The sequence below is a fragment of the Eubalaena glacialis genome, chromosome 11 (assembly GCF_028564815.1).
Source record: "Eubalaena glacialis isolate mEubGla1 chromosome 11, mEubGla1.1.hap2.+ XY, whole genome shotgun sequence".
NCBI classification, from domain to species: domain Eukaryota; kingdom Metazoa; phylum Chordata; class Mammalia; order Artiodactyla; family Balaenidae; genus Eubalaena; species Eubalaena glacialis.
Genome location: NC_083726.1, coordinates 4,808,170 through 4,836,083, shown reverse-complemented (window position 1 = coordinate 4,836,083; position 27,914 = coordinate 4,808,170). Strand labels below are relative to the sequence as shown.

The following is a 27,914-nucleotide window of genomic DNA, read 5'->3' as shown; positions in this document are numbered from 1 at the left end:
CAGCTAGTAAAGATATTGCTACTTCCATTTTGCAGGCAGGGCAAATGCGGTTCAGGAAGTTTCCACGCCTTACCCAAGTGTGTGAGACGAGTAATCTGAGGACTCGAGCTGTGCCTCTCCTTCCAGGCTCTAATCTCCTCAATCCTTCCCTGAGGTTATAGCAACGGATGACAACCACCACCACCATCATCACAAAATCACTATCACCACCACCATCACATCATCACCACCACCACCATCACCACCAACACCACCACCATCACCATCACCACCATCAACACCGCCACCATCACCACCATCATCACCACCATCACATCACCACCACTATCATCACCACCATCACATCATCACCACCACCACCATCACCACCATCATCAACACTGCCACCACCATCACCACCATCACATCATCACCACCACCACCATCACCACCATCATCAACACCGCCACCACCATCACCACCATCATCACAAAATCACTATCATCACCACCATCACCACCATCACTACCACCACCACCATCACCACCATCACCACAAAATCACCATCATTAGCACAAAATCACTATCATCACCACCATCACATCATCACCACCACCATCACCATCACAAAATCACTATCATCATCACCACTATCATCACCACCATCATCACCACCACCACCACCACCATCACATCATCACCACCACCACCATCACCACCATCAACACCGCCACCATCACCACCATCATCAACACTGCCACCACCATCACCACCATCACATCACCACCGCCACCACCATCACCACCATCACCACAATAATCACCATCATCAGCACAAAATCACTATCATCACCACCATCACCACCATCATCACCGCCACCACCATCACCACAATAATCACCACCATCACAAAATCACTATCACCACCACCATCACCACCACCACCACCAACACCGCCACCATCACCACCATCAACACCGCCACCATCACCACCATCATCAACATCAACACCGCCACCACCATCACCACCATCACCACAGTAATCACCATCATCAGCACAAAAGAGGAAAAGATCCAATAAGGGCTGAAGAAGCATGCTGTCCATACCTTTCCGTTTGGTCAAGTGGCCAGGGGAAGGGTTATCCTCACCCTGAGCCCTGGTTCTCACACTTCAGGGGCTCCAGAATCTTGAGGGGAGCCCATCACACACACTCTTGGGCCCAGTGGTGAAGCTCCTGGTTCCACAAGTGTGGGGTGACACCAGGCATCTGCTGGCAAACGAGCTCCTGGGAGATTCAGATGCAGGCAGTCAAGGGGCAGGCTCTGAGGGACTCTGAGCGAACATTCAAGCAGGGCCCGAGTCTTTGCAAAGCCTGAAACCACTAGTCAAGAGTAAAGGGTCACCTGAGAGTTAAAAAATATGTTAAGTAGCAATTACGTCAGTGAAAATACTTGACAAGTATACTTATCTGTATTAAATCTTGTTCCACAATTTATCAAGTACATTTTTAAGGTGGTAGGATTACTTATCTTGTTGTTGTTTTTCATTTAAAGTTTTAATTTTCAAGAAAAATCATATACCATTTTCCACGCCTGTGATTTCCTTCCAGGACCTCAGCGGTGCCCGCTGGTGGCCAACAGAACTGCAGGCTCAGACAGAAGAGGAACAGACAGCTTCCAAGGAGCTGACCTGGGATGTTCAGACCTACTGAGTGACATCAAATGTCACAAAAATAACTGCAAAGAAAGATGCATTTGCACTGAAATGTGCAATCTGAGCCCCACAGTCTTTAAAAGTAATGTTGGCAGCATTTTGTGTTTGATGTCATCTTGTTTTTAACTCTGTAGGGGATTCCCAGGTGGTACACAAGGGACTTTGCTGCCTGGGTGTCAACATCCGTGACTTTAGAACTTTTAAAGCTTTTTTCTTCTTCTTTACACAAACATCTTGTCTTTAGGACATAATATAACAGCAACAACATTTCCATCACGTTTACAGTTTCTAAGGCACATCCACTATCCATTACTTCAAACGTAACTGCTGTGAGCCTGTGTGTCAGACACAGACATTTTACTGAGGAGTCTGATCGCCACAAAGTAATAAAGCCAAGACTGAGAGGCACTAGCACCTGATACGTGTCTCTGTTCCCTCCAGTGTCTAGTGGGGATGATATTTCCTCATGGGGATGTGTTGTGATGGTAAGTAAGTTAAAGTGGAAACACTCAGACCTACCACAGGAAGTGGCCAATACATGGTAGTTCCACCATCATCACTGATGTTATCATCACCATCACCATCACCATCATCACCATAATCACCATCACCTTTATCATCACTAGCATCATTACATCACCATCCTCACCATCCCCTTTATTACCATCATCTCATCATCCTCACCACCAATATCACCATCCTCAGCATCATCACCTTTATCACCACCATAATCACCAGCATCACCATCCCTGCCATCTCCTTTGGCCCCATCATCATCACTATCACCACCACCATCACCACCGTGACCATCATTACCACCAGTAGGACCCAATCCACATGAATCCAGAGGTGCCTTTCTTGAGGGTAAGGAGCTAATCTGGGCTTTGGGGGGTGGGCAGGATCTTGTTCAAGGGAAAAGGGCAGTCCAGGCAGGAGCGCTGCCCTAGGTTAAGACCCGTGACCCACAGGCATTTAGTATGTCTGGGAAATGGTCAACAATTCCGTGTTGGGAGATGAGGGTGAAGAAGTTATCTGAAACCAGAAAATGAAAGGCCCTGTCTATTGACTGCAAAGAACTTCTGAATGTTCTTCCTCAAGTTACTGACTTACAGACTGTGTTCCCCGCTGCCCCAGGTGTCTCCCACCTGCCAATGGTCCTGGAGTTGGACCTGAGGCTGTATGGTGGGGCTCTAGGCCCGGCCCCAGCTTCAACACAGCAGCTCCTGTCTGACTCAGCTCACCTGGGCAAGAGGTTAAGGAAGATGTGAAGCTCTTGCTGTGGGCAGTGGGGTGTGGGACATGCTTTTTAAGCACAGAGAAGTCACCTAAGGACTATACTTTAAAAAGGCAACCTTAGTGGTGGTGTGGAAGACAGACCCTAAAGGCAAAGAGAGCAGTCAGGAGGCTGCTGAGAGGTGAACTGGAGTAGCAGAGGCAGGAAAAAGTGAGAGAAATATTTAGGAGGTGAAACTGGCAAGACGGTGGCAGGGATGAGAGCTGAGGCCAGTGGGACTCCAGAGAGATGGGTGTCTCCGAAGCTCAGCAGCGGAGGATAACGGCCTGGCCTAGAGACACAGGGTGAGAACTCGTTTCTCCGGAGCCCTCACTGTGCACCAGGCTCTGTGCTAAGCTCCTACCATCCATCACCCTGCCCCATCCTTCGAGTTCTATGGGCAAGTGCTCGTATGATCTCCACTTCTCAGGTGAGTAAAAGGAAGCTGAAGGATAGTCAATAACCTGCTCAAGGTCACAAGACAAACAAGGATCAGAGATGGGACCTGAGAGTTGAAACCACACGGAATTGTTCAAGGTCAAGGTTTAGAGCAAGAAGTCTCCCCGTCTTCTGACCTCCTGGAGCACAGCTGGCTGCCATCTCTGGTCATCACATCCTGATCCCAGGCTGCTGCCTAACTGCTCTCCATGGTAATGAGTGGCTCCCTGACGGCAGACACTGAGGCTTACGGTTCCTAATTCTATGGAGCTCCCAACACACACACACACGCACGCACACACACGCACGCACACACACACACGCACTCCACTGCCTACCGGTCGATGGATCATGAAGGTCTCCCCCAGTGGGTAGATGGATGGATGGGAAGTATGAGAACTGACGGGCCTCAAAGCAAGGTGGACTGCCCTGAAACTCAGATCTGTCCAGGCCTGGGTGGACTTGTCAGGAGGTAGTAAGCTCCCTGTCACAGAAAGGACTCAACCAGTGGCAATGATGAAGAGGGAATCCTTGGAGAATCTGGTCAGCATCAGTCAAATTTATCTAGAAAGCAGAGCCTAGAGATAACATAATTCAGAACACCATGAACTATTGACATATCTAATCCCACCAAGACAAGACTTGACTGTAGAAGACAGAACTGCATTTATCTGCACACAAAAACAGACATCCTCCGGGTCTTCAAAATAACCACAGCCAACTGTATGTTTTTGTCTGCTACTTCTTATGTCATTGTGTCCTCTGCTAGAGCCCAAACAACAAAAGTTTAAGAAATACTAATGCCAGAAAGAGAAGTTTAATTGCGAAGAGTCTGGGGATTGCTGCTCTTTTCTGCGCGTCAGGAGGAACCTGTGTACAAGCTGGCAGGGGCGGACCTCGCCCTGGGCCCGGCCAGGCCAGCACAGCGAGGGAGCCCAGCTGAGGTACCACTCAAAGAGCCAGCCACTGCATAAGCAGACTTGACAATGACATCCCTGAACCCCTGGTTAGGGAACGAGCGAGACTCGGCTATGGTGACAGTGGCTCCAGGAAGCGGCCTCCCAAGCCCATGGGCCTCCCTCCTCTGGGTTCTTACCCATGGGGGCCGTGGACATGGCTTTTTCACCCGTGAAACGTGACCTCCCAGTAGGTTAATATACGTGGCAGTGCTGGATACACCAAAACACCGCTGTATAGATGTTAGTCGTTAATGAGTGAGAGGACTCCAGGGAATCGGTCCCATATCTGCATTAACTAATCATTGTAAGAGAAAAAAAAATGGAAAATAAATCACATACTGTAACGTCTGCACAAACTACCACAAGCAGGTTACATGTTTAATGTCCTTTTTTTTTTTAATCTATTTTATTTATTTTTGGCTGCATTGGGTCTTCGGTGCTGTGCGCGGGCTTTCTCTAGTTGCAGCGAGCAGGGGCTACTCTGTCGCGGAGCACAAGCTCTAGGCGCACGGGCTTCAGTAGTTGTGGCTCGTGGGCTCTACAGCGCAGGCTCAGTAGTTGTGGCGCACGGGCTTAGTTGCTCCGCGGCATGTGGGATCTTCCGGGACCAGGGCTCGAACCCGTGTCTCCTGCATTGGCAGGCAGATTCTTAACCACTGTGCCACCAGGGAAGCCCACTGTCCATGTTTTTAATGTCAACACAAAACCCTAGTGGGAGAAATCCTTGCAGACGCGAACTCCCCTTTGTAAAGTGTGCACTGAAGGAGCCGACAGGCTTCACGGATGCTTCTGCTGCATCCACGTGACCCACACCCACCTCCACAGTGCAGAGATTGGCAGGGGCTGGGAAGCCAGCGGGGACACCCCAAGTTCCCTAGAAGATGATGATGTCAAAACTGGGGATCCCAAGGTCACAGGACGTCGATCTGATGGAGGGGGCTGACCCTAGACTGTCTACACTCGGGACGACCCAGGGAACCGCTCAGGCTTCTCTCTGCCATGGGTTTGTCTAGGATGAAAAGCAAAAGTCCAACCCAGCAATTCCACTTCTGGTATGTACCCAAAATAACTGAAAGCAAGGACTTGAACAGATACCTGTATCCCCACGTTCACAGCAGCATTATTCCCATGAGCCAAAAGGTGGAAATCACTAAAACATCCATCAACAGGTGAATGGATAAACAAGAGGTGGTGTATACATAGGACGGAATGCTATCCAGCCTTAAAAAGGAATGAAGCACCGACACAGGCTACAACATGGGTGAACCTCGAGGACATTATGCTCAGTGCAATAAGTCAGATACAAAAGGACAAACATTGTATGATCCCACTTAGAGAGGGACCGAGAGTCATCAAATTCAGACACAGAAAGTAGAATGGCGGTTGCCAGGAGCTGGGGGAGGGGGATGGGGAGTTGTGTTGAGTGGGGACAGAGTTTCAGTTTGGGAAGAGATGACCGTGAGGGGTGCATAACACTGTGAATGTACTTAACGCCACTGAATTGTCCACTTGAAAATGGTTGAGATGGTAAATCTTATGTTTTATATACTTTTCCACAATGGAATATTCAGTGTTACTTAACAAATCCATGGCGTGTTAACAGAAAAAGAAAAGGCAAAAGTCCAATAACTGCCCGTCCGAGGCGAGCTCTGTGCACCTCCGAAGGGAAGCTGCAACGGTCAACAGTGGGGTCAACACAGGTCCCCCTCCTGAGCCTACTTCTGGGCCTGCCCACCTCTCGGGGCTGTCACGGGGGACCTGTCCATGAGGGGCAGGGACAGCCTCAGCTACTGTCCAGAGCAGTGCAAGCGGGCTTTACTCCAGCTGGGGCACAAGTCAGTCATGAACATTTGTAATTTTCGCCTTTGTGCACCAAGGATGTGAAGTGAGAATGAGTAAACCTTCCTGGAGAAGGAGGGGTCTTTCCAGAGGCCGTGTCCTCGCTGGTGGCTCTGTGCTGCCGCTCGCTGCCTCCATCGCCTCTCCCACCTCCATCGCCTCCCCCGCCTCCATCGCCTCCACGCCTCCATCGCCTCTCCCACCTCCATCGCCTCCCCCGCCTCCATCGCCTCCGAGTTGTGCCCCATGTGGCCCCCTCCTCCAGCCTGACTCTTGGCTCTGCTGGCCTCCATCCAGGCACATGGCAGGACGACTCACCTGGGGACACGGGACAGTGTCCCCACTGGTTTTTCTGTGCTGGCCAGGGGGTCAGCCGGGTTTGGAGGCGGAAGGGGCTGCCAAGAACCCTGGACTTCCCTTCCTTTGCTGCCTCCCAGAATGCACTTAGTAAACGTGTCGACGAGCAACCTAAAGAACGGAGCCGTGGCCGGGGCCACAGACCGCTCAGACTGCTGGGCCGACTCCTGGCCGGAGGGGATCCCACTTGGCCCTGTCTAACCCCACGTGCAAATACCCCCAGCATCCCTCACCGTGGCGGAAGCTTGTTACCTCCTGGGGTAGCCAGCTCTCTCCATGCATACCCTGATCCTTAGAAAGTTCTTGAGGTTAGGACAAAATTCAGCTCCGTGCAATTCCCGTCCCTCCACGCCCTCCGCAGTCTTAGGAAGTACCGCTAACTTCCCCTCCAGGGAAGGATTCTGCAAGGGTTTGGACAGAACCACTTGAAGCTTACGTGGCAGCTAAGGACAGCGCTGCCCTGCCTGCCGGGTCAGAGTGGATGCTCGGGAGGACGGTCGTGATGGGCGCACAGCAATGCGAACGAGGTGCAGCCTGAACTGGACTCAGCTGGGAGGGGAGCAGACAGCAGGAAGGGAAGGGAACGGGCAGCGTGAGCGCGGCCGAGCCAGCTCGAGGTCAGGACGGCGGGCCGGGCTCCTCCATCCGCAGCTGCAGGACTCCTCCTCCAGCACAGCCCAGGGGAAGGGAAAGCTCTGGGGTCGAAGACCTGGCTGGAGACCTGGAGCTGGTGACGTGGGAAAGTTACTTGGCCTCGCAGGGCCTCAGTTTCTTCATCTGCAAAGTGGGGATAAGAGGGCCTCCTGCAGTCAAGCAGATGCTTCCAGAATCCAGGTGCTGCCCTTCGCTCGCTGTGGGCCTTGGGCAGGTCACCTAATCTACCTTTCGGTTTCCTCATCTGTCAAATGGGCAGATTCACACCCTAATGCTTCCCAGCGAGAACTGAGCGCCACCACCCCTACCAGGGGCTTCACCCCAGAGGCTTGTACCGGAGCCCCCGTGACAACTGGGTGCAGCTGCTGTCGGCCTGCTCGCTCCCCCTCCCTCCTTTCCTCCCTCCCTCCCTCCCTCTCCCCCCATCTCCCTCTCACTCTTGTTCTCAGAGGCCGTGTCTTGTGTACATCCAAGTCCCTGACATCTGCCACAGGGCAGGACCTAGTGAATTAGGAGGGGTGGATGGAGCGGGGTGGGGGGCAGGGGTAAAAGGACACGCAAGCACCTACATGGGGTAAAGCAGACTTTTACTGATGACGGCAATATTGATAGTAACGATGACCCCAGGCCACCTCCTCCTCTTTACCTCTCAGGCCACGGTCACCTGGCGCCCAGGACACAACAGTCACTCACTGAATACCGGCTGAATGACCAACTGAATGACCAATGGTCTTTCAACACATGTTTCCGCAGGTCCACACCGAAGCACCTGATTAAAGAGTGGCCCAGGGGAAAAGGATTCCTTTACAAACCACACATGGCCAGTCCCCCAGGGGCCAGGCCATTGGCCAGCTCCTGCAATGTGCCCAGAGCAAGTGGGACAGGAGAGGCCTCGGGGGGGCCCCACCTCACGCAGCTCCCACTCCCTAGCAATCACCGGAGCAGCAGCATCGGGGTGGGGGGTACTGGAGGCACAGAACAGGGGCCCAGGGCAGTGGGTGTCACGGAGGCACTGCCTAGAGGACGACGGTTAAACCCCGACCTGTCGGCAGGGTCTGGGAGCCAGGAGAGCACACGTGCGCGCGGCCCGGGGCACGGGGCAGAAGAGGTCTCTACGGCCAAGCCTGCAGAGGGAGAGGCAGGACGTGGACCCACGTGTGTCCACTGGGAGGCCACTCCCACTGTCTCATCATCCTGAGTCTCGCCTGGACTCCAGGACCTTTTGTGGGAATGGGATGCACATGTGCGAAGGAGCCACTTGGGCAGGCGACTTGCTGGGCAACCAGCTACACAGTTTGGCAGGATGACATCCCACCCTTTGTCACGTGACCCTTGGGGCCTCTTGCTCGTCCTGTGGGCCCCACACCCAGCCCTCTGAGCCCACAGGCCGGATTTCCCCTTGTGTTTTTTCACCTCACCCTCACCATTACCCTCTGAGGAAGATGGTAAAGTGTTAGCCCATTTTACAGATGCAGAAACTGACTCAGAAAGATCAAAGCTTATCCATCAGCCCTGGGGATACGGCAGGGATTTGGCATCCTCACCCTCAGCGCAACAGGGATCCCCCCAATCCGCCACTCCCCGAGGTGCCAAGGGCCACACGGCATCAGATACGGGGAAGGGGGGCATTGGTGAACCTCAGATGCCATACACACACGTGGCGTCCCTGGGCTGGCAGCACGCTGGGTGTTCTGTCTTGGTGGCAGCTGGTATGATACACAGTCAGTGCAGGGGCTGGGGACCCAGACCACCCTGGTTCATGTCAGCCCAAGCTAAGCCCCTGGATACGTAACTGCACCCCTGTGAGCCTCAGTTTCCTCCCCTGAAAAATGGGGACGGTGGAAATTCCCTGGCGGTCCAGTGTTTGGGACTCCACGCTTCCACTGCAGGGGGGCCTGGGTTCGATCCCTGGTCGGGGAACTGGGATCCCGCAGGCTGTGCGGTGCGGCCAAAAAAAAAAAAAAGTAAAAAAAAATGGGGACAGGAGTAGGACTCAAAGTTGTTGGAAGAAGTAAAGGCACATTCTCACTTGCCACAGGGGAGTGCAGGCTCCATCCTCCCACCCACAGAAGGTACCGTGTTCAGCAGACACAGCCAGCCCACTCCTGCAACGGGGCAGGTTACCTTCGTTTCTCCATCTCGGCTCCTGGCTGTAGGGAAGGTGGCCCTGGCAGGGTCAGCAGGGAGAGCCTCCACCTACTTGGACCCCCAACCATAATCTGAGGCAGGCGTGACTAGCTTCAACTGGTAGATATAGTGGGTTAAACAGTGCCCCCCCAGAATTCACGTCCACCCAAAACCTCAGAGTGCGACCTTATTTGGTAATTGGGTCTTTGCAGATATAATTAGTTGAGATCATACTGGATTGGGGGGCCCTAAAAGTAACGATTGGGGTCCTTGTAAGAAGAGAAGACACAGATTCAGAGGGAAGACGGCCACGTGAAGACAGAGGCAGAGACCAGAGTGCTGCGGCCGCGAGCTCAGGAGCGCCAGCAGCCCCCAGGAGCTGGAAGCAGCAGGAAGGATCCTCCCCTTGGCTCTGGAGGGAGCGCGGCCGTGCCGGCACCTTGATTTCAGGCTTCAGACCTCCAGACCAGGAGGGAGTAAATTTAAGCTGCCCGGCATGTGGCGCTCTGTTACAGCAGCCGCAGGAGCCTCATACGGCAGACAAGAGAGAGTTAAGACTCAGGGAAGGGAAGTACCGGCCGAGGTCCCTGGGCTCAGGAGCAGCCAGGCCGGAAGGTCCCCCCAGCCCAGTGCCCCAGCCCTGCTCCTGTGCTGCCCTCCCCCATGTCCACTTCATCTAGAACACTTCCCATCCCCACTTACAGGCTTGCTGATTACGAGGAAAGATTTGCAAATGTCCCTACTTCCGCCGTATCCAAATTAGTGTCAAAACAGGAAAGAAGTCCAGATAAAAATACCCAAACCCAGGGTGCACTGGGGAGAGATTCAGCATGTCCACAAGGCAGCCTGCGACACCGGCATCGGAGCTGGGCGGCCGCCCACCTTCCAGGCTGGGGCCACCGTCCCTCCTGCCGGCCAGCAAGGTCCCCTGCTCCCGGCACCCTGTTTGCCTTTTTCATCAACTAAACAAAGCAGAAGGGATGCAAACCCAGCCATGAAAAATCGGGTCAGTACATTCCTCCCTCCAGTCCCCAAAGAAAGTCAGAGTGGGGGGAGCTGGGGGGGGATAAATTACCGTGCCCGAGTCCAGCTGCACCGGGACGTAATAAAATGTGTTGCTAAGATACAAGTGCCAAAGAAGTTCATTAAAGGACACTTTAAACCAAGCTGTCAGACTCTTCTCCCTTTAAAGGCTGCTTATTTGGTACCGTCCCTCGTGTTTATAATTAGATCCGCGATATGAGAGCGCAGCCCCCATTCAAGCCCACTCAGCAGGCTCATTAATAAACTAACTTCAACAAGCCACCGACTTGGGCCGGGGCTGGGGGCGGGACTGTTTTATTTACAGAAATATATTTGAGCGCCACTTCTTTATCTAAATGAGAGATGAAGGCTCTTGAAGAAACTCAGCGGCCCTCTAGTCGCAGCACCATCGACTGTTCCCCCCATAATAGCGCTGGGGGCTCCAGGGCGGCGGGCTCGCTGGACCTCAGGGCTCACGATCTGACTCCAACTCGCCCCATAGCTCTGAATGTAGGTACCACGCGGGATGGTGAGTGGGGGACACGGAGGCAGGGACTTACCAGATCACGGCCAGCCTGATGGAGCCGGAGGAGGGGACTCGGAAGGGCGACCAGAGGATGCAGGTTCGGTCTGGGTTGCGGAGTGTCCTTTGGGCCAATGCATCTAGAAAAGGCCGTAATGTACCACCCACATCTAAACTGCAGATTTCTCATAAGCATGGGTTTCTGGCTCCTCTTGAAAAAAATCAAAAAAGTAGGCTGCCTGGGGCCCACGCCAAGTGATGGCAGGGGTGGCGCTGGCCTGGCCGCCCCACCCCCCAATCCCCTCACGCTGCAGGGCATGACTCCCCAGCAGGCCCGGCCCTCGGCAGGACCGCCCTCCGGCCCACCCACAACGTCAGAGTCTGTGATCCTGCAAGGGTCAGAGCATCTCAGGTTGGGATTGGTGAGGGACGAAACCCCGATGAGCCTGGGCTTTTCTGAACCACAGAACCTCAGCACAGGGCCAGCCAGCCTGGCCTCCCATCCAGCTGGCGTTGGTGCCGCTTCCCCTTTGCTATGAGGTGCTGGCTTGGCGGTCAAAGGTCTCAGAACAACCAATTCTAGCCCCAGGCAGATCCCTCTGTAAGGGAATTCGCCAGACCTGGAGTTGAAATTGGCCTTCTGGTACCTTCCAGCTTCTAGTCAAAATTCTGCCCCACGAAAGGGCCGCTTTATCTTCTTCGTCACGGCCAGTCGGTGATTTAAAGGTGGGGGTCAGCCGTGCTGGAGAGACCAGTCGCCGCCCTGTTCCATCAGCTCTCTGACCTCCTCCCTCACACTCACCTGTCACTCACTCTCCCGGCCCGCAATGGCCTCTGCAGGAAACTCCAGGCATGACCCATCTCAGGGCCTTTGCACGAGCTGTGCCTTCTACCTGGGACACTCTTCCTGCAGAGAGCCACAGGGCTCACTCCTCCAGCTCCAAGGCCTGAAGCCCCTCTCGACCACCCTATTTAAAATAGCCACCTGCACCCAGCCCCGCACGCCTCCCCCGCTCTACCCTCTGCCAGAGCACTGGTCACCTTCCCACCAACTCCGTAACTCATTTATGATGTTTTTCGCCTGTTGCCTGTTTCCCCTCTTGGATTGCGAGCACATCTCAAGGGCCTGTTCTCTCCACTGCCGTGTCCCCAGTGCCCAGCACAGACTGGGCGCCCAGCAGCACGTGCCGAATGTCACAACTCAGTACCGAGCGGTGGCTGCCACCCTCACCATCCGAGCGCTCACTTCTGCACACGCTGGTGGGCACGCCCCGGAGGAAACACAAAGGAGCACGAGACACAGGGGCTCCTTCCAGCCCCGGACGCCGCACCTCCCTGGCCTCCCAGGCCCCAGATCCTGCTCTAAGACCCAGTCGGGCACTCTTTGCCACATGCCCACTTCCCAGCGCCTGCAGCTGTTAACAGTGTCCAGGGCCCCTCTGACCTCTGTCCACAACAACACGGCTGACTGTTTTGTCACCTCTCTTGTCGAGCCAGGACAAGCCCTTGGAGGAAACTTCCTGAGCCCGTGTCCCCTTGGCAGTGACAGCTGGGAGAAGGACGTTGGTGATGAAGGCACAGAAAACTCTGCACTCAGCGGGGTCGTAGCTTAAGGAATAATGCGGCGTTCATCCGGGGTGCATTTATCACCACTGAGACGCATTAATCACGGAGAAGAGTTAGTGTCACTGATTGTAAGGAATGCGGCTTGTCACCTGATAACCTGCATCTCACAGTAAATTCTGGATCACAATCTCTAACGTGTATATATTTTTAACTGCATTTTCAAGTTCATTTACATGTGCAGATTGGCTTTCCGCCTGAGTGACATCGAAAAGAAACACACCCCTCTCCCTTCCTCTCTCTGCCTGCCCCACCCCTGCCTTGTTCTCTTTCCTGGGGCAAAAAGCTTCTCCCCAAACTGATGGCAGTGTCCCCCACGGATGGCCTGCTGGGATGTATCCCCCAGGGAGACCCCAAGAGACAACCAGACAACCCCCCATCTGCCATTTCAAGTAATTTTCTGCCGCTTCCACCCAAGAGATCAAAAGGCAGCCATTATTTCCCCTAAAGATTGATCCCCCCAAATTAGTGTTTTTTATCACCTTTTCTACTTTGGAGGGTGACTTTGCAAAATCTGACAGACGCTTCCCTGTTTGTGAACGTGTAGGTTACGGCCTCGGCCATACACACGTCCACAACCAACCTCCACCCCCAAGTGCAGACACGCGTGCAGGCGGTCTGGGTGGCAAGCAGGCCCGGCAGGTACTCATCTTCCTGCAATGTACCTGCACCTAGAGATCGAGAGTCAATCTGATGCAATAAGTTTCATAAAACGGACAGTTCCAGAATGCACTGTGTCCTGCCAGAGCTGCCACCCCGACTTGTACCAACCGGAAGCCAGCTGCTCTGAAAGTATGACCACCTTCTGAAAACCACCGTGTTGTGCCCCCAGCGGCCCTACTGTCGGCACGAGGACATCGCGTGTGGGACCCCAGCATGTCTCAAACAGCGGCCACCCTTGTGGGCAAGCCGCTTCTGAAACAAAACACCAGCCAACAGAATTTAATGGCTTAAAGGAAAACCACGGGTTTCTCATGTGGTTGCGCTGCGGTCAGGAAGACTGGAGCCCTGGGACCCCCGGGGCCCCCGGGTGCCATCACCACTTCTACCCAGGGCCGTAGTTCCAGGTGAAAAAAGGGGCTTGGGAAGATGCCCCGCAAAGGCTCCCCCGGCCTTGCACATCCTATGTTTTACGTCGTCAGACCAAGTCTCGGGTCCAAAGACCAAATCCCAAATTTAGGGCCCAGTCCCAGCTGCAGACACACCCGTCCGTGGAGACAAAGAAGCAACCCAGAGGTCTCTGTCCCAACAAAAAGCTACAGTTGCCCGTCTACTTCTCCACGGCAGTAGCATCTCTGGGGCGCTGCCAGATCCCTGCTTCTCGTATGATTGTTAATAAACTATACTGATAACAGCTCCCCTATTACTCAGCTGCCCCGCTGCAGGCCAGCCAGGAATTACACCTGGCACTCGAGACACGCGTCCTCATTGACCCTTGGGACAACCCTGCCTGGGAAGCAGCACTGTCCCCGCTTTGAGACAAGGACCCACACAACCTGACCTTATCTTACCTGGGGGCTGAGGGCCACTCACCCCGAACAAAAAAAGAAAAAAAAAAATCCCCCACGGATGTACTTCTTTCTGCTGCGCTTTTAACAAGACCAACACAGGTGCCAAGCAAAAAAAAAAAAAAAAAGCAAAGCGCAGCCCATCTGAGGCTTCAGGGATGCCCGCTGGTGGCAGTCAGAGGTCATCACCAGAACAAAGCTGCATCAGCAATTTCTCATCACACACTCGGAAACTACTACCAAACGATAAGTAATGACCCAAAGGGAAAAAAAAAAATTAAGGAAGCATGTTCGTTCCTTTGGAGAATAGAGGCCGTTTCAAAATGAGAAAGATGCCTCCACCTTAAAGTAGAAAACAACAACAACAGTGATAACAGGAAATACTGAAGTAGCCAAGCCAGAGAGGGGCTCAGGCCACAGCGGGGATGACAAAGCAGAGCGTGGACGAGTATTTGCTTCGAGGTCAAGTCCAAACCTCCCGCCTGCCGCTGGCTCAGCTTCTACACTGCCGAGACCCCTCACTTCACCCAGCCTGCCCCACACTCCCCAGCCCGGTGCCAGAGGCGGAGACTGGATGCAGAGCCAGGCCCCCTCCCAACTTCCACGACCTTCCACTTCAGGGCAAAATTCCCACTCGTTATCACAAACAGCTGCCAACCTGTTGGTGGTTCTCTCTGACGTACTATCTCCATTTCCTTTTACTGGAACACATGCCCTGGAGTTACATGACACACCAAACTTTTCATATGCAGGGCACAAAGTGTTGTCATGTCTCCGCCACATGCTCCAGCGTAGGCGCTAAGATCATGAGGCCACAAGGGCCCAGAACTGGGCCGCAGCTCCTCCCCCTGCCAGCTGTGTGATGTCAACAAGCCACTCAACCTCTCTGGGCTTCAACCACCCCGCAAGTAAAATGGTACTTCAGAGCAGGCCTTCCCTAAAGGGCTGTGTGAACAGTGACCGAGTTGGTCCGTGGAGAGCGCTAGAAGGGGCCTGGCCCAGGGTCAGCATCAGATGGGAAAGCTGTGACTTGTGACGCCGGATCCCACCTGTTGAGGACTCACCGTGGCCCGAGTGTCACGTCTCATCTCATTTAATCCTGCCAGCGCCACGTCCGCGTCGTTTCCCGAGCACCCCACATGCCAGCGCTCGGCTGTCTTACGGGCGCTGCACCGTTACCCCATTTTACAGCCTTCGAAGCACGGAGCAGGGTTTACAACTCCAGTCTACCCAGTTGTAAAGCCGGTGCTTAGCCTCTTTCTTACACGCCTCTCGGAGACAAAAGTGAAAAGCCTTCTTAGTGGGACTCTTCTGTAAGGAAAGTCCAATCCAGAGTCCTATTTCCTTACAAGCTGCAAATTCCGAACAGTGTGGAGAAGACGAACAGCAGCTGCACCCTCCTCCAGAAAACCGCCTCTTCCCCCCAAGCCCTCCCGTGTCTGCGGCAAGGGCCTTGGAGGGCGAGCCAACAGACACCCCGCGAAGGGGCCTCCTCAAGCCCTCCGTGCGTGACCAGGGTGTGCCCGCGACGCTGCCCCGCGGGCAGGGCCCCCCGCCACGTGCTCAGGCCCCGAGCCGGGCTCGCTGGCGGACCGGACGGCAGCCACGTTCAGCATCAGCTCGCCCAAGTGGAGCCCGCGATTCGGTCCTGGATAGACAAAGGCGTTGGAGGAAACACTGGCTAAATCACAGGGCTCATCATCATAGCCAGCAGCTCTAAGGAGGCATCATGGGATTACCAAAGTTATTATCAGAGTCATCGCCTTGAAAAAACTCAAAGTTGATTGAAATCAATTGTACAGTTCCGACAGCAGGTGTTTTAAGAGGCTAACGTAGCAGAGCCACCTCCTTGGGCTGGCAGAGGAGGCGGCGCAGTCACCGTCACCCTCTACCAGGAGGGACGAGCAGCATACGCCCCGAAGGGGGACCAGCAACGGTGCAAAGGCTCCAGCCCCCCAGGTGCAGGGCAGGGCGCGGCGGGGGCGTCCTGGGGTCGCTGATGCGGCCAACGCAGTTCTCTTCAAATCAACCCCTTTGCTCTGCTCGGTAGTATAGATGCACTTTCTCATCTTTGATCTGATTTCATCTCAGTAAGCCGGTGAGGTAGTGTTTACTACTACTACTCCCACTTTACAGAGAGGAAACAGAGCTCAAGGAGGCAGAATGACTTGCTCGAGGCCACACAGCCGGAGGCAAAGAGCTGGGATAGGAACCCTGGTGTCCTGACTGTCGGCCTCTGCTCTTCCAGCTACACTTTGTCAGACCCTAGAGGCAGGGGGCCAGCTAGAGGCCAGGCAGGGACTGAAACAGAGGGCACCCTCTCTGGGGGTCCCAAGCCGTCTGACCTTGGGAAGCTGCCCTTCTCTCACCTGCCCCGCCTGACCCAAGCCGTGAGATGATCACGACAATCAAATAAAAAGACGTGATGGAACAGACCCGCTGAAGAACATCAGTGCTGCAGATAGCAGGGCGCTGGGTGTGCAATGTCTCTGCTTCTCCACAGGTGCAAATGTCACCTCCTGAGAGCGATCCCATGCACCTCATCACAGCACGTCACCCCGTCTGCTGCTGGCTGAGCCCACTAGCTAAACCTCTCCTGCAGAGAGCTCACGGGAGAGGTAACGGTGGATACGCCAGCCTCCCCAGCTACATGTGAAACTTCCTGCAAGCAGAGACCAAGCGAAACCACTTCGCAAGGGTAAAGCCTTATAACAGGAGATGCCGCTATTACTAACAACAGCACGTCACCCACCATCACCCCCGCATCCTCCACCAGGCAGGAGCCCATTAAATGTTTGTGGAATTAAACTGCACTGGTCCCAAGAGACGTCCAGAACACAATGTCAAGTGTCAAAAGCAAGTGTAGGCATAGCACGCTCAGTTGCGTATCCACTAAGCATGTTTATCCACGTTACAGACGCCGCGTGCGCACAGAACACACCCTACGAACACACCTCAGAGCCAGCGCTGCTCTCGTCCACACGTAGGATGGGGCAGAAGAGGGGTCATGTTTTATGACTCTCACATCTGCGCTGCGAATTTTTTCCCCAACAAGCAGGTGCTGCTTTTACCATAAAAACTTTGTTAAAAGTCGAATTCGGGCTTCCCTGGTGGCGCAGTGGTTGGGAGTCCGCCTGCCGGTGCAGGGAACACGGGTTCGAGCCCTGCTCAGGGAAGATCCCACATGCCGCGGAGCAACTGGGCCCGTGCACCACAACTACTGAGCCTGCGCTCTAGAGCCCACGAGCCACAACTACTGAGCCCACGCACCACATCTACTGAAGCCCAAGTGCTCTAAAGCCTGTGCTCCGCAGCAAGAGAGGCCCGCGCACTGCGACGAGGGGTGGCCCCCGCTTGCCGCAGCTGGAGAAAGCCTCCGCGCAGCAACGCAGACCCAACACAGCCAAAAATAATTAATAAATAAAAATAAATAATAAATTAAAAAAAAAAAAAAAGTCGAATTCTTCCTGAGCTCCTAACGTTACAGAAATAATAGCAAGAATCACTGCCTTCCTCAGCAAGATTTTACTTTAGCAGGGGCGTGGTAATTATTTGTCTTACTTCAACAAATCCTTCCTCTCATTTTAGCAATATAATCCTGGACAAATTGTCAGCTGATGTTATATACACTGCATAGACTTCACGCATATTTATTGGCACAAATCAATACACAGTTGACCCTTGAACAAGGTGGGTTTGAACTGCACGGGTCCACTTATATGCGGGTCCACTTACACACAGATTTTTTCAGTAGTGCATACTGCAGTCCTACGTGATCCACGGGTGGTTGAATCCACGGATACAGAGGCCCTGCCTTATATGTAGGACCAACTATATACATAGTGTCTGTGCAGAAGGTCGCCACCTCCGACCCCCGCGTTGCTCAAGGGTCAACTGTAATTACTATTCGTTATTATACACTTTACAAATAGTATAAACACAAAGTCAACAATAAAAATATAACCTATAAATGTAAATATGTTATATACACACACACATTTTTTTCCCTTAAACCAACCGCGCAGAGATGCCCACAGAGTCATCTTCTAGAGGGTTCCAGAAGTGTCCCCCCACTAACTTCTCAGCCCTAAGAAGCTCTAGTGAAGGCAGGAGGGGGAGGGTCAGCACAAGTCCCTGCCCTCACAGCCTGTTATGTGCCGGTCACCCAGGGTCCAGCAGCCTCCTCTCCTCTCCCACGTCACACACGGGTGCCACCATCCCTGCAAGAGCCTCCCACGCAGCTGACAGACATCAGGGAGCTCACGTGGCCGGGCCAAGCTGGGAGTGAGTTCAGGCCTCCTTCACGCTTCTCGCTTCTAATCTCCCCTCAGCACCAGAGCCCTGAAAGCCCCCGGCCATTTCCCAGCCCTGGCACAAAACCCAGGCCCTTCACCTGGCATTTGGTGCCTTCCTGGCTCCGGCCCCAGCCTGCCTTCTCTGCTGTCTGTCTGTCTGTCTCTCTCCCATGGTTCTACTGCCAGAAACTCGCCAGCACCTGCAGGTTTTCTCAGGCCATTAGCCCTCAGCTGGGCCAGCGGCTCCTGTCCACGACCCCAGGCGTCCTTGAGGACCCCTCTCCCCCAGGAAGCTGTCTTCCATCTCCAGGGGCCCGCAAGGCATGGTTTTCACAGAACTTTTCTGGAATTTCCTTGACACATGGTTACCTACACCTCACTCTCTTGTGAGGTTTCCGAGACCAGGGAGCTTCTAGTCTTATTCATCTCTGCCTGCTCATTCCGAACATACGATTTTAAAAATCTGTTTACTGCAGGCCTACAAAGGACGACTCCCAGGGACGCCTCTTGGGCCACGCTGCTCATCACCACCAATCTGCACACCTATCTTCTTACAGTCAGCTGCTCGTTCAACCAATACGCATCCAGCCTGACAAGGCACAGCTCTCAGAACACAGGGGGAGGGGGCGGAGCAGCACAGCCCCTGCTCCTCAGGGAGCTTACGGTCTAGAAGAGACATCCGACTTGTATGAAAAGATGAGGACGGATAACGGTCAGCAGTCTCCAGAACAGGAAGATGCTCGCGGTACCCGAGGCCCTGCTGGATAACAGCCAAGGAGCCGCACGGTCGGGGGCCGAGCGGGGGCGGGGTCAGCCCTGCAGAGAGCATCGGAAAACCACTGGAAGGTCTCAAGCAAGGGAGCGCCGTGATCTTGTTCAAGTTTTAAGACACTTACTCTGGTGGAGGATGAACCAGAGGGGGCACGAGGAGATACAGTACACTGTTCGCAAGAGCCTAAAGGTGGAAACAACCCCAGTGCCCGTCAGCTGGTGAATGGATGCAAAACGCGGTCTCCCATACAACGGACTATTATTCAGACATAAGAAAGAATCGAGTACTGACACGCGCTACCACTTGGATGAACCCTGAAACCATGCTCAGTGAAAGCAGCTCGTCATGTAAGACCACACATTATCTAACTCCATTCACATGAACGTCCAGAATGAGTAACTCTGTAGCGACAGAAAGTAGATTTATAAAGACAGAGAGTAGATTAGCGGTTGCTTAGGGCCTGGGGGTGGGGTGTGCAGTGGGGATGATACCCAAAGGGTTTCTTTCTGAGATGATGAAAATGTCCTAAAATCGATGGTGGTGATCGGCTGTAAATATCTGTGAACGTACAAAACAATACTTAACTGTAAATTTTAAATGGATGAATTACGCGATTCGTGAATTATATTTCAATAAAGCTTTTTTTTTTTTTTTTTAAAGTGGATGCAGTGTGGAGGCTACTGTAATCTTCCAGCTAAGAGATGATGGGGGAGGGACCAGAGGGGTGGACAGATGGAGAGGAAGAGGGGCCCCAGGAATATGGCTCAGATCAAAGTGTGGGTCTGGGAGACTCTGGCCGTGGGAGGGGGAGTCAGGGGTCAAGGCCAAGCAGGTGGCAGCGGGCAAAGCCAGGACTGGGCCCCTGCTGTCTCAACCCCATGCTCTTTTCCAGAATATGAAAGGCGGAGCTTGGAGAGACAGCGTTAGTTTTCTCTTTCACATGTAATGGTGCTATTTTAAGAATGCGATCTTGAACTCTAGGTCAGGAAGATTAAAATTTAGCCTCCTGGATGAGAGCAGACTCAGGGGCAGAGCTTGGACAATGGCACATCCTTTTACTGAAGGACTGAAAACAACTGGGGAGCTTTCAGAATAAACCCACCCTGCAATTTTGTTTGGTGGACGCTTCCACTGTGGAATCCCTCTGGTGTCCAATGTACGATAGCTAGTGAATCACAGTGAAGACGTGATTCAGCGCCTGGGCGAATGCCACATACGTCATACCTTTCAAGAAGACATATTTTTATTGCTGCACTTGAGGACATCCCCTCGGAATCCGGAGTCCATCAAGTCGACGGATGGAGCAGCACACAAGGCCCCAAGTTCACCGGGGTGGAGGCCGGTGCTCTCTCAGCCACGCCAGCTCGACTGCAGTTGATACAGGAGGCTCCTCTCACTCTGTGGTGAAGCTGAACTTGCGTGAAGTTCAGGTCTGAAGATGCCTGCTTCATGTGGCATCTACATGTTGTGCCGAGAACTCCAAAGAGGGAGGAAAAAAAAACAAACCCTCCAGGATTTATGATGGGTCTGTCATTTACACGTAAGTGCTTGTTGCTTGACAATTTCGATGAAAATGTTACTGCCTCTCTGCATGTGCTGCAAATTCACAGCGTAAAACCACTGGAGCAACTAATGAAGTCTTCACACATCATATCTTGTTAAAGACAAGGAAGGGGTCCATCTTCCACCGGAATCACAACCCAGTGGTGAGGGGCCGCCACACCTGGGAATGCAGCCTGGCCAAAGCGGGCTGGCCCACAACTCAGATCTGACCAACTGCCCCACAGCTCTCTGTTTATTTTTTTTTTTTAAGGAAAAAATACGAACTCTGTTTTCAAATAGCACGGTCCTATGGAAACTGGTTTCTTGTTTATCCCCTAGTCCTGGTGGGAGAAACGCTGGACACTTACACAGAATTTGTATCTCTCTACTTCTGACCAACAAACAACCCATCTTCTTCTAGGAGTCCTTGATAAACATCTTTAAGCACTTGTCCATGTTTCTAGAAGTAACTAAATAAATTCCAGTGCCAAGGGCATGAATGGGAAATTGGTGGCTAGGCACCAAAAGGTATTACTCGCTGCTATCGTATCTCTAACAAATGTGGATAATGGGGTCATCTGTCCGTTTTACTATCAAGCTCATCATCCTCACGTGCACTTTTAATTGAAACGTAGCCCTTCCATCCCATATTCCAAGCGGGAGCAGGACAAAACCATATCTCCCGAGATGAAGATGGTGTGAGTTTTTCCCCAAGCACATCACTAAAGGGATACTACCTTTACTCTTCTGTTGAGTTAAAAGCAAACTCTGAAACACTGGCTTTTTAATCCCTGATCCGGCATTTCAGTTCCTCCTGGGCAGGCGCTGGGGTGACCAAGCAGAGCCTACTCCTCTTCAAAGCCCTGCAGCCCGAATCACCTCCAAGAGCTCATGCATCGACCTTTCCCCAGCCAAGCTGCCAATCTCCACCAAACTCTCCCAAGGAGAGAAAGACAGTAAATGTTAAGTCTGCCTAACTCATTTCATAGGTGACCTCTGAAGGATTTCACCGCGGAGCTTGGGAGAGACAAGGCAGCTTTATTAGCATGCTACACCACAGCCCCAGGCCCTCCCTCCCTCTTTTATGAGCCCTTGCTATATAAAATGCCACAAAGGAAAAAGGAAAAACAACACACGTACAGTTACAAACACAAGTTCCAATGGCCAGGACAAAAGCTGGATACTTACCAGATGTTATTTTTAGTCATTTAAAAGAGAAATATTTTTAAAAGGCCAGAGAACAAAAGTTTCTGTATTTTTCTTTCTTTCTTTTTAAACACACACTCACACACACACAAAAAGATGGAGGTACATTCCGTTCACAAGCATCCTTCTCCGAGTTCTAATTTAAAGGCAAAGGCAGCCTGGAGTAGGACAGTTCCTTCGCCGAGCGGCACCGCAACCTTCAAACACGATTTTCAAATGTTTCTGCCTCATCTAAATTCAAGCATGACAGATAATAAACAGCCACTCATTTACTATCATCATAAAAATTTAAACAGCCTTGAAATAGTTGCTACAATAGAGAGATGATCAAACCTAAGCTCCGAAAAGCCACTCCAAACAGTAAAACTACTGCCATGTAGAAGCATATATAAAGAGACATTGTTGCGAGAAAAGCTGCCGGATTATTGGATTTTCTCTCTCTTTTAAATCTTCTACTCCGCGGGTAAGAGTCAACAACTTGCCGTTTTACCCAGTGAAAAAAAGGTTTAGCAACCCTCGGCTATCACACTGTACCAGATTTGGTGGTGGATTTTTTTTTTTTAAAGAAAGTATTTGATTTGATTCCACACAGTGATTAAACATCTTTGTGCTCAGCGGAGAAGGGTCTTCCAACCCCTCCCCCTCCAAAAATGGCATCAAAGCAATCAAAATGGTAATGCCGGGCCTGGGTCCCCTCCCCCCGCGAACTCCCCGACTTCGCCGGGGCCGCGCGCCGGCCCCCCCCCCTCCGGCGGGAATGGAAGCTTCCACGCCTGAGCGGGGGCGCGGGCCGGGCGGGCCGGGCCGGGCGGGCGCGCGCGGCCGGGGAGGGGGGCCGCGGCACCGCCAGAAAGGGGTTAATGCATTCCTCCCAACCCTCCCGTCCAGCCGGGCGCCCCCGACCAGGCGCGGACCCGCGGGAACAGCCATCTTTCTTTCCGCAACCCCCGGCCCCCTCCTCTCCCGCACGCCCCCTCCCACCACTTTTCAACTTTAAAGACTCGAAATGAACACCCGGCCTCCGAGTTCTCCCCCGCCAGTCTCGTCCACGTCTCTCCCCGCACCGCCAATCCCTCCGGGGAGGGGGCTTCTGCACGGGCCGCCCCCGCCGGGAGTTGGGGAGGAAGAAGGGGGCCAGCTCAGCGGCCGGTGGGGGGGCGGGGGCGGGGGCCAGCGCGGGCCAAGTTTGATGCCGACGGCGGCGGCCGGCATTCCGAAGGAAGCGCGATCGATGGCCCGGGGGCGCGGCGGGGCGGGGGCGGGCCCGCGGGGCGGGCGGAAGGAGGGGAGGGGGCAGCGGGGAGGGCGCCGGCGCCCCCGCCCCCGCCAGCCTCGGAGCCCCGAGAGCGCCATTGGCTGCGCCGCTCAAAGTTCTCGGCTCGGGGCGGCTCGGGGAAGGGGGCGGGAGTGCGTGTGCCGGCAGGGAGCGCAGGGGGAGGGGCGGAGGGGGAGGGGATCGAGCGGCGGGGAAGGGGAGGGAGGGGGAGGGGAGGGGAGGGAGGGGGAGGGGAGGGGAGGGAGGGGGAGGGGAGGGGGAGGGGAGGGGAGGGGGCGGGGGCGCGCGGCCGGCCGCGCTCCGGCGACGGCATCTGTTCGTGGTGCTGAAACCCCTACCGCTGAGCTCAGCGCAACTAAGTCACAATGGACAACTTTTCCTCGCCGAGGGGCCGGGAGGGGTCGGCGGCCGTGCCCCCCATCGCAAGGAGCTTCTTGCGTGTCCCAGTCTACACCTGATGCCCGGAGACCAAAGTTGGGGCAGAACTGGGGGGGTCCTGGGGGCGCCTTTCTTTTGTTCCCCGGGAGCTGGCGTCAGGTTCCAAGAATAAAAGTGATGCTGGAGAAGTGGAGGGGAGGGGGGCCCGGAGGAACGATTCTTTAAATAAGATTTGCAACGGAACCCAGAAATCGCTTCCAAGTAGTTTGGTGTCCAGGCCTGAATTACCGCCCCCTCTCCCCCCACCCTCACAACAGCGTGAGGCGGGGGACACTGAGCCGGGAGAAATTTCCACATTCCAAAAACATGTCCACCAACTCAAAATGGACGCCGGGCTGCTCGCCGCCTTTTAAGTGCAGCTTCTCTCTTTCGGCCACCGCGGGAGCCGCGCTCTCCCGCCTCGGCCTCCAAGAATCCGGCTCTTTCTTTCCAGAAAAGGGGGGGCGGGTAACTTTGAGGGCTGGAGAGACTCCTTTGGGAGTCTGAGCGCACGGCGCCGAGGCCGGCACTTTTCAGGGTGCTGCCAAAGTGCCCGGCGACCCCTCCTCCCCACCCCGGGCGGGAGGCGGGGGGCAGGCTCCAGCTCGCTTACTTGTTTGTCGCTGAGCGCGGCGATCCGCGGCTGCCTCTCGTGGAGCTGTTTCTTGAGGTCGCCGTTCTGCGGAAACACGGAGGAGCAGGCTCAGGCCGGCCGCCCCGGGCGTCAAGTGCGCCCGGAGCCCCGCGGGCCGCAGCCCCCGGCCCGGGCCGCCAGCCGCGCGCCGCAAGTTCCCCCGGCCGCGTCCCGCACGCGCGGCGGCCGGCAGTGCCGCACGGGGCCGCTTACCTGTGGCTGCCGCCGCATCGGGGCAGCTCGCGGGGCGGGGCGGGGGCCGTGGCCACCCGGCGGCGCGGCCCGAGCCGTGCAAGTTTGCAGGCCGGAGTACGTGTGCGAGTGAGTGTGAGTGTGTGCCGGGGGAGGGGGGAGGAACAAAGAGCCAAGTAAACACGGCGAGTCCGTGTCGAGCAAAGCTCATAAATATTCAAGTCGCGTCCTAATCTCCCCAACACACACACACGCACGCCGCAATACCGCTCGGGCTCCGGCCGCCACGCCGCTGCTCGCCCGAGCAACAATCGCCAAAACTACTTTTGCAAACTGTGCAGGATTGCACCGGCGGATGGGGGCCGGAGGGGGTCGGCGCACACACTCTCACACGCACCTCGGGAGGCGCACCTAGGGGTCCCCTCCCAGGACCCCTGTCCTGCAGACCCTGCTCGAGAAAGAGAAGACACCAGGCTCGGGTCCCACGGGCCCTCGACCCCCAAACTGTGCAGGATTGTACGAAAGGGAGGTGGCAGAGGGGAAGCCCAAAGGGGGGTCCGTTCATGTACATACTCCCCCCGCCCCTGGGGCAGGCTCAAGGAGGGGCCCCTCCGAGCTCCTCCAGCCCTGAAGACCCTGCGACGGGGAAGAGGACGCGGGTCTCCGGTGCCTGGAGCCCCGACCCCAGGCCCGCAGCCCCCGACCGCCTACCTGGTGGCGCGCGAGTTCCACGCCGAGCGCCTCGGGCCGGCTCTGCAGCTCCATCCCGGCAACTTGGGCAGCACTTTGCGCTCACTTTGGCCCCGGCTCCGGGGAAGTTGCGCGGCTCCGCGGGGGCTGGAGCGGACGGGGGCCGACCGGGTCTCCGAGGAGGGGGGGACACGAGCCCCCTCCCCCACGGCCAAAAGGGAGGCGGGTTCTGGCGAGGGGGAAGAAAGGCGGCCGGGCGCCGCGGCGCCGAGCCCGCGGCCGCCCCAACTCCTCAGGCTGCCCGGCAAGTTGCGCCGGGTCCCCAGGCTGCCGGCGCGGCCCGGCGCATGGCCCCCCGGCGCCGGGAGCCCCGCGCAGCCCCGCGCGCGTCCGCCCCGCCGCCGCCGCCGCCCGCGAGGGCCGCCAGCCAGCAGGGACTATATTTCCCCCGAAGCGCGCCTGGATCTCGCTGGGCCTCGGCAAAGTTGTGCCTCGGCACGATGCTAATTCGGCAGTGCCCGGATGGAGCGGGCCGGGGCGGCCGGGGGCGGTGCCGGAGCCCGCCGCCTGCCCCGCCCCCGCCCCGCCCGCGCGTGCGCACTGCCGCCCCGCCGCGGCCCGGCGCCTGGAGCGCAGAACAAAAGTGGCGGCGCGGAGGGCCGCAAACTCCGGAGCCCGCTGCTTGGGGCGACAGCCCCCGCACCGCTCGCGCCGGCCGCTCCTCCTCTTTTCTGCCCCCGCCCCCAGCCAAACCCGAGGAAAACCGGACGCCCAGCTTGAGGCCGGGGTTGGAGATACTTTCCGGTGGGAGGGGAAATGTCCACTTTTCCATTTCTGGTCTCCTCTGGCTCTCGCCGATCCCTCTTTCTCCCTGCTCCCTCTTTCTCTGTCTCCGTCCGCCTCCCTCCCCTACTGCCTCCTGTGCACTGGCGCTGCGACTTGGGAGATTAAATTACTCATGTCGCCAGATTCCGCCACCGCCTGATGGCCACCGTGTTATTTAAACAGTATGAAAATTGATCTCTTGACTGTTCCTTTAATGATTTTTTTTTACACTCACAATTAAACTCTCAACAGATGTCATTGGACTTTTTAAGACTGTTGTTAAAAATCGTAAACGTGCCCGGTCAATGTGACATTAAACAATTATAACTACAGCTGCCGAGATCGCATTTCAAAACTCCCAGCCCCGCAGCCAGGAGGTGAATGTCTCCGAGTCGATTAGCATCGTGGAGTTACCATCTTTACCAATTAACGTCGGAAAGCTTTGTGCCATATCGGTAGCATCCTGGTATGTTTGAGAGATGCTGGGGAGAAATGGTGCAACCGTATTACTCAAAGTAAACGTTAAACGTTTACACCGATACATCATTATAGCTTCGTATTCCTCTGCAGCACAAAAAATACCCAGGCACAGGCAGTTAACAAATGGCCCCTTTCAGCATGTGCCAACATGCCGCCCCTTGCTTCTACTGTCAGCAGAAGTTGTTGGAATTTTTTTCAGGTCGGGCCCCCAGTGTTGTTCTGACCTCCTATTCAGGACATTTGCCACAAGTGACTTCTGTGTTTCTTGGGCCCCCCAAACACCAGGGGCTTCTCCTCTCCACCCCCAGCACCTAGCCTTTGGGAAACACTCAGTGAGGAATCACGGATTACTTCGTGAGCTTTGTTAAAAACTCACAAAACTAATGCGTGTGCTAAGTGCTGTCATCGGTTTCGTCTAGCACCAGCTGGGGAAAAGCAGGGCTCACCAAATGCAAAACAAAAAGTCTGACTCTGGCTCCTTCCACTCCAGGTTCAGCCCAACTTGGATGGTGTCCCCTCTACTTAGCACTTTAGCTGGCCTGGACGCCAGCCAGGGAAAGTGGACTGCCCAGGGACCAGTGTTCCCAGGGCCAGAGGGAGAGTGCATGCGAGAGGGTTCCTATTGTAATCTCTGTAAATGTCACTGGCTTTTTAGTAAAATTTCATAATCATTTCATTGGCCATGTACGTAATTAAATCAACAGAGAAGATATTCAAGCTGTCCATGACCTACACAGCCTCAGGCAGATGCTGGCTGGGGAATAGTGCTGTTTGCAAGTTTCCGTCAATGATCCTCTACATGCCTCTCTGTTGTTTTCAGTTACCTGATTCCTGAGCAAGTGACAAAGGCCTAGGGCTGGGTGCTCTCTGACAGTGAGGGAACCGGTTATGTGGAGAAAAAAAAAAAAACCTACAAGGAGTCCTGTGCTGCTGCTGCAGACACACTTTTCCCTGAAAGCGTCCTGCACGCCGGGACACCCTCCCTTGGCCCATGCTGTGCCCTCCCTATGCCCTCCATCTGGAATGTCCTTTCTCTCAGAACCCGCTTTTTAAAATCCTCTTCATCCCCCAAGAGTCACTTCAAATGCCACCTTTTCTGGGAACTTCTTCTAATTTCTACACATCAGTTCTTCACTCCTCCCTCTGAAGACTCACCATGAAGAGCTTACTTAGCAAGGGGGACATTCTGCCCCAGAGTAAAGGTAACTGCTTCCCCGCTGGAGCCTGAGCCGACTCTGAGTCTGGCTTGTGGGCAGAGCACAGTATACGGGTGTTGAAGGAAGGCACAGGGCCCTGGAGCCAAGTAGGTGCTTACCTGATGAATAAGTGAGCAAGGGGTTGAATGAATGAAGGCTAAAAAGAAGGTAGGTTCCATTTTGGAAAGGTGGGCTGTTAATCATGGCCATAGACATGAGCCGTGTCTGCAGTTCATCCCAGCGTCCACATTTCTCTTACTTGCACTGTGGTCAAGGGGACGGGTTCTGGACTGGAGGTTGGATATCTGGGTTCGAGACTTGGGTCCACCTCTTGAGCAAGTTACTGAACATCTCCTAGCCTCCATTTCTTCGG

General features: G+C 54.7%; 1 protein-coding gene across 5 annotated transcripts in view; it reads right to left on the bottom strand.

Annotated features, from left to right (window-relative positions):
* The window catches only part of PHF21B (PHD finger protein 21B), a 99,188-nt gene extending 73,788 nt beyond the window's left edge, over nucleotides 1-25,400 (bottom strand). For 2 of the 5 annotated variants that reach the window (XM_061205468.1, XM_061205470.1), the window contains exons 1-2: nucleotides 25,062-25,177; nucleotides 24,138-24,203 (exon numbers count right to left, since the gene is read on the bottom strand). In XM_061205468.1, coding sequence (XP_061061451.1) covers nucleotides 24,138-24,203; nucleotides 25,062-25,115 — 120 coding nt within the window. In that variant the 5' untranslated portion in view covers nucleotides 25,116-25,177. Of the gene's footprint in view, nucleotides 1-10,922; nucleotides 11,026-15,080; nucleotides 15,156-24,137; nucleotides 24,204-24,371; nucleotides 24,467-25,061 lie in introns of those variants that run through there. The other 3 variants (XM_061205472.1, XM_061205469.1, XM_061205471.1) reach the window with 3 other exon arrangements.
* Between the last annotated feature and the right edge of the window lie 2,514 nt (nucleotides 25,401-27,914).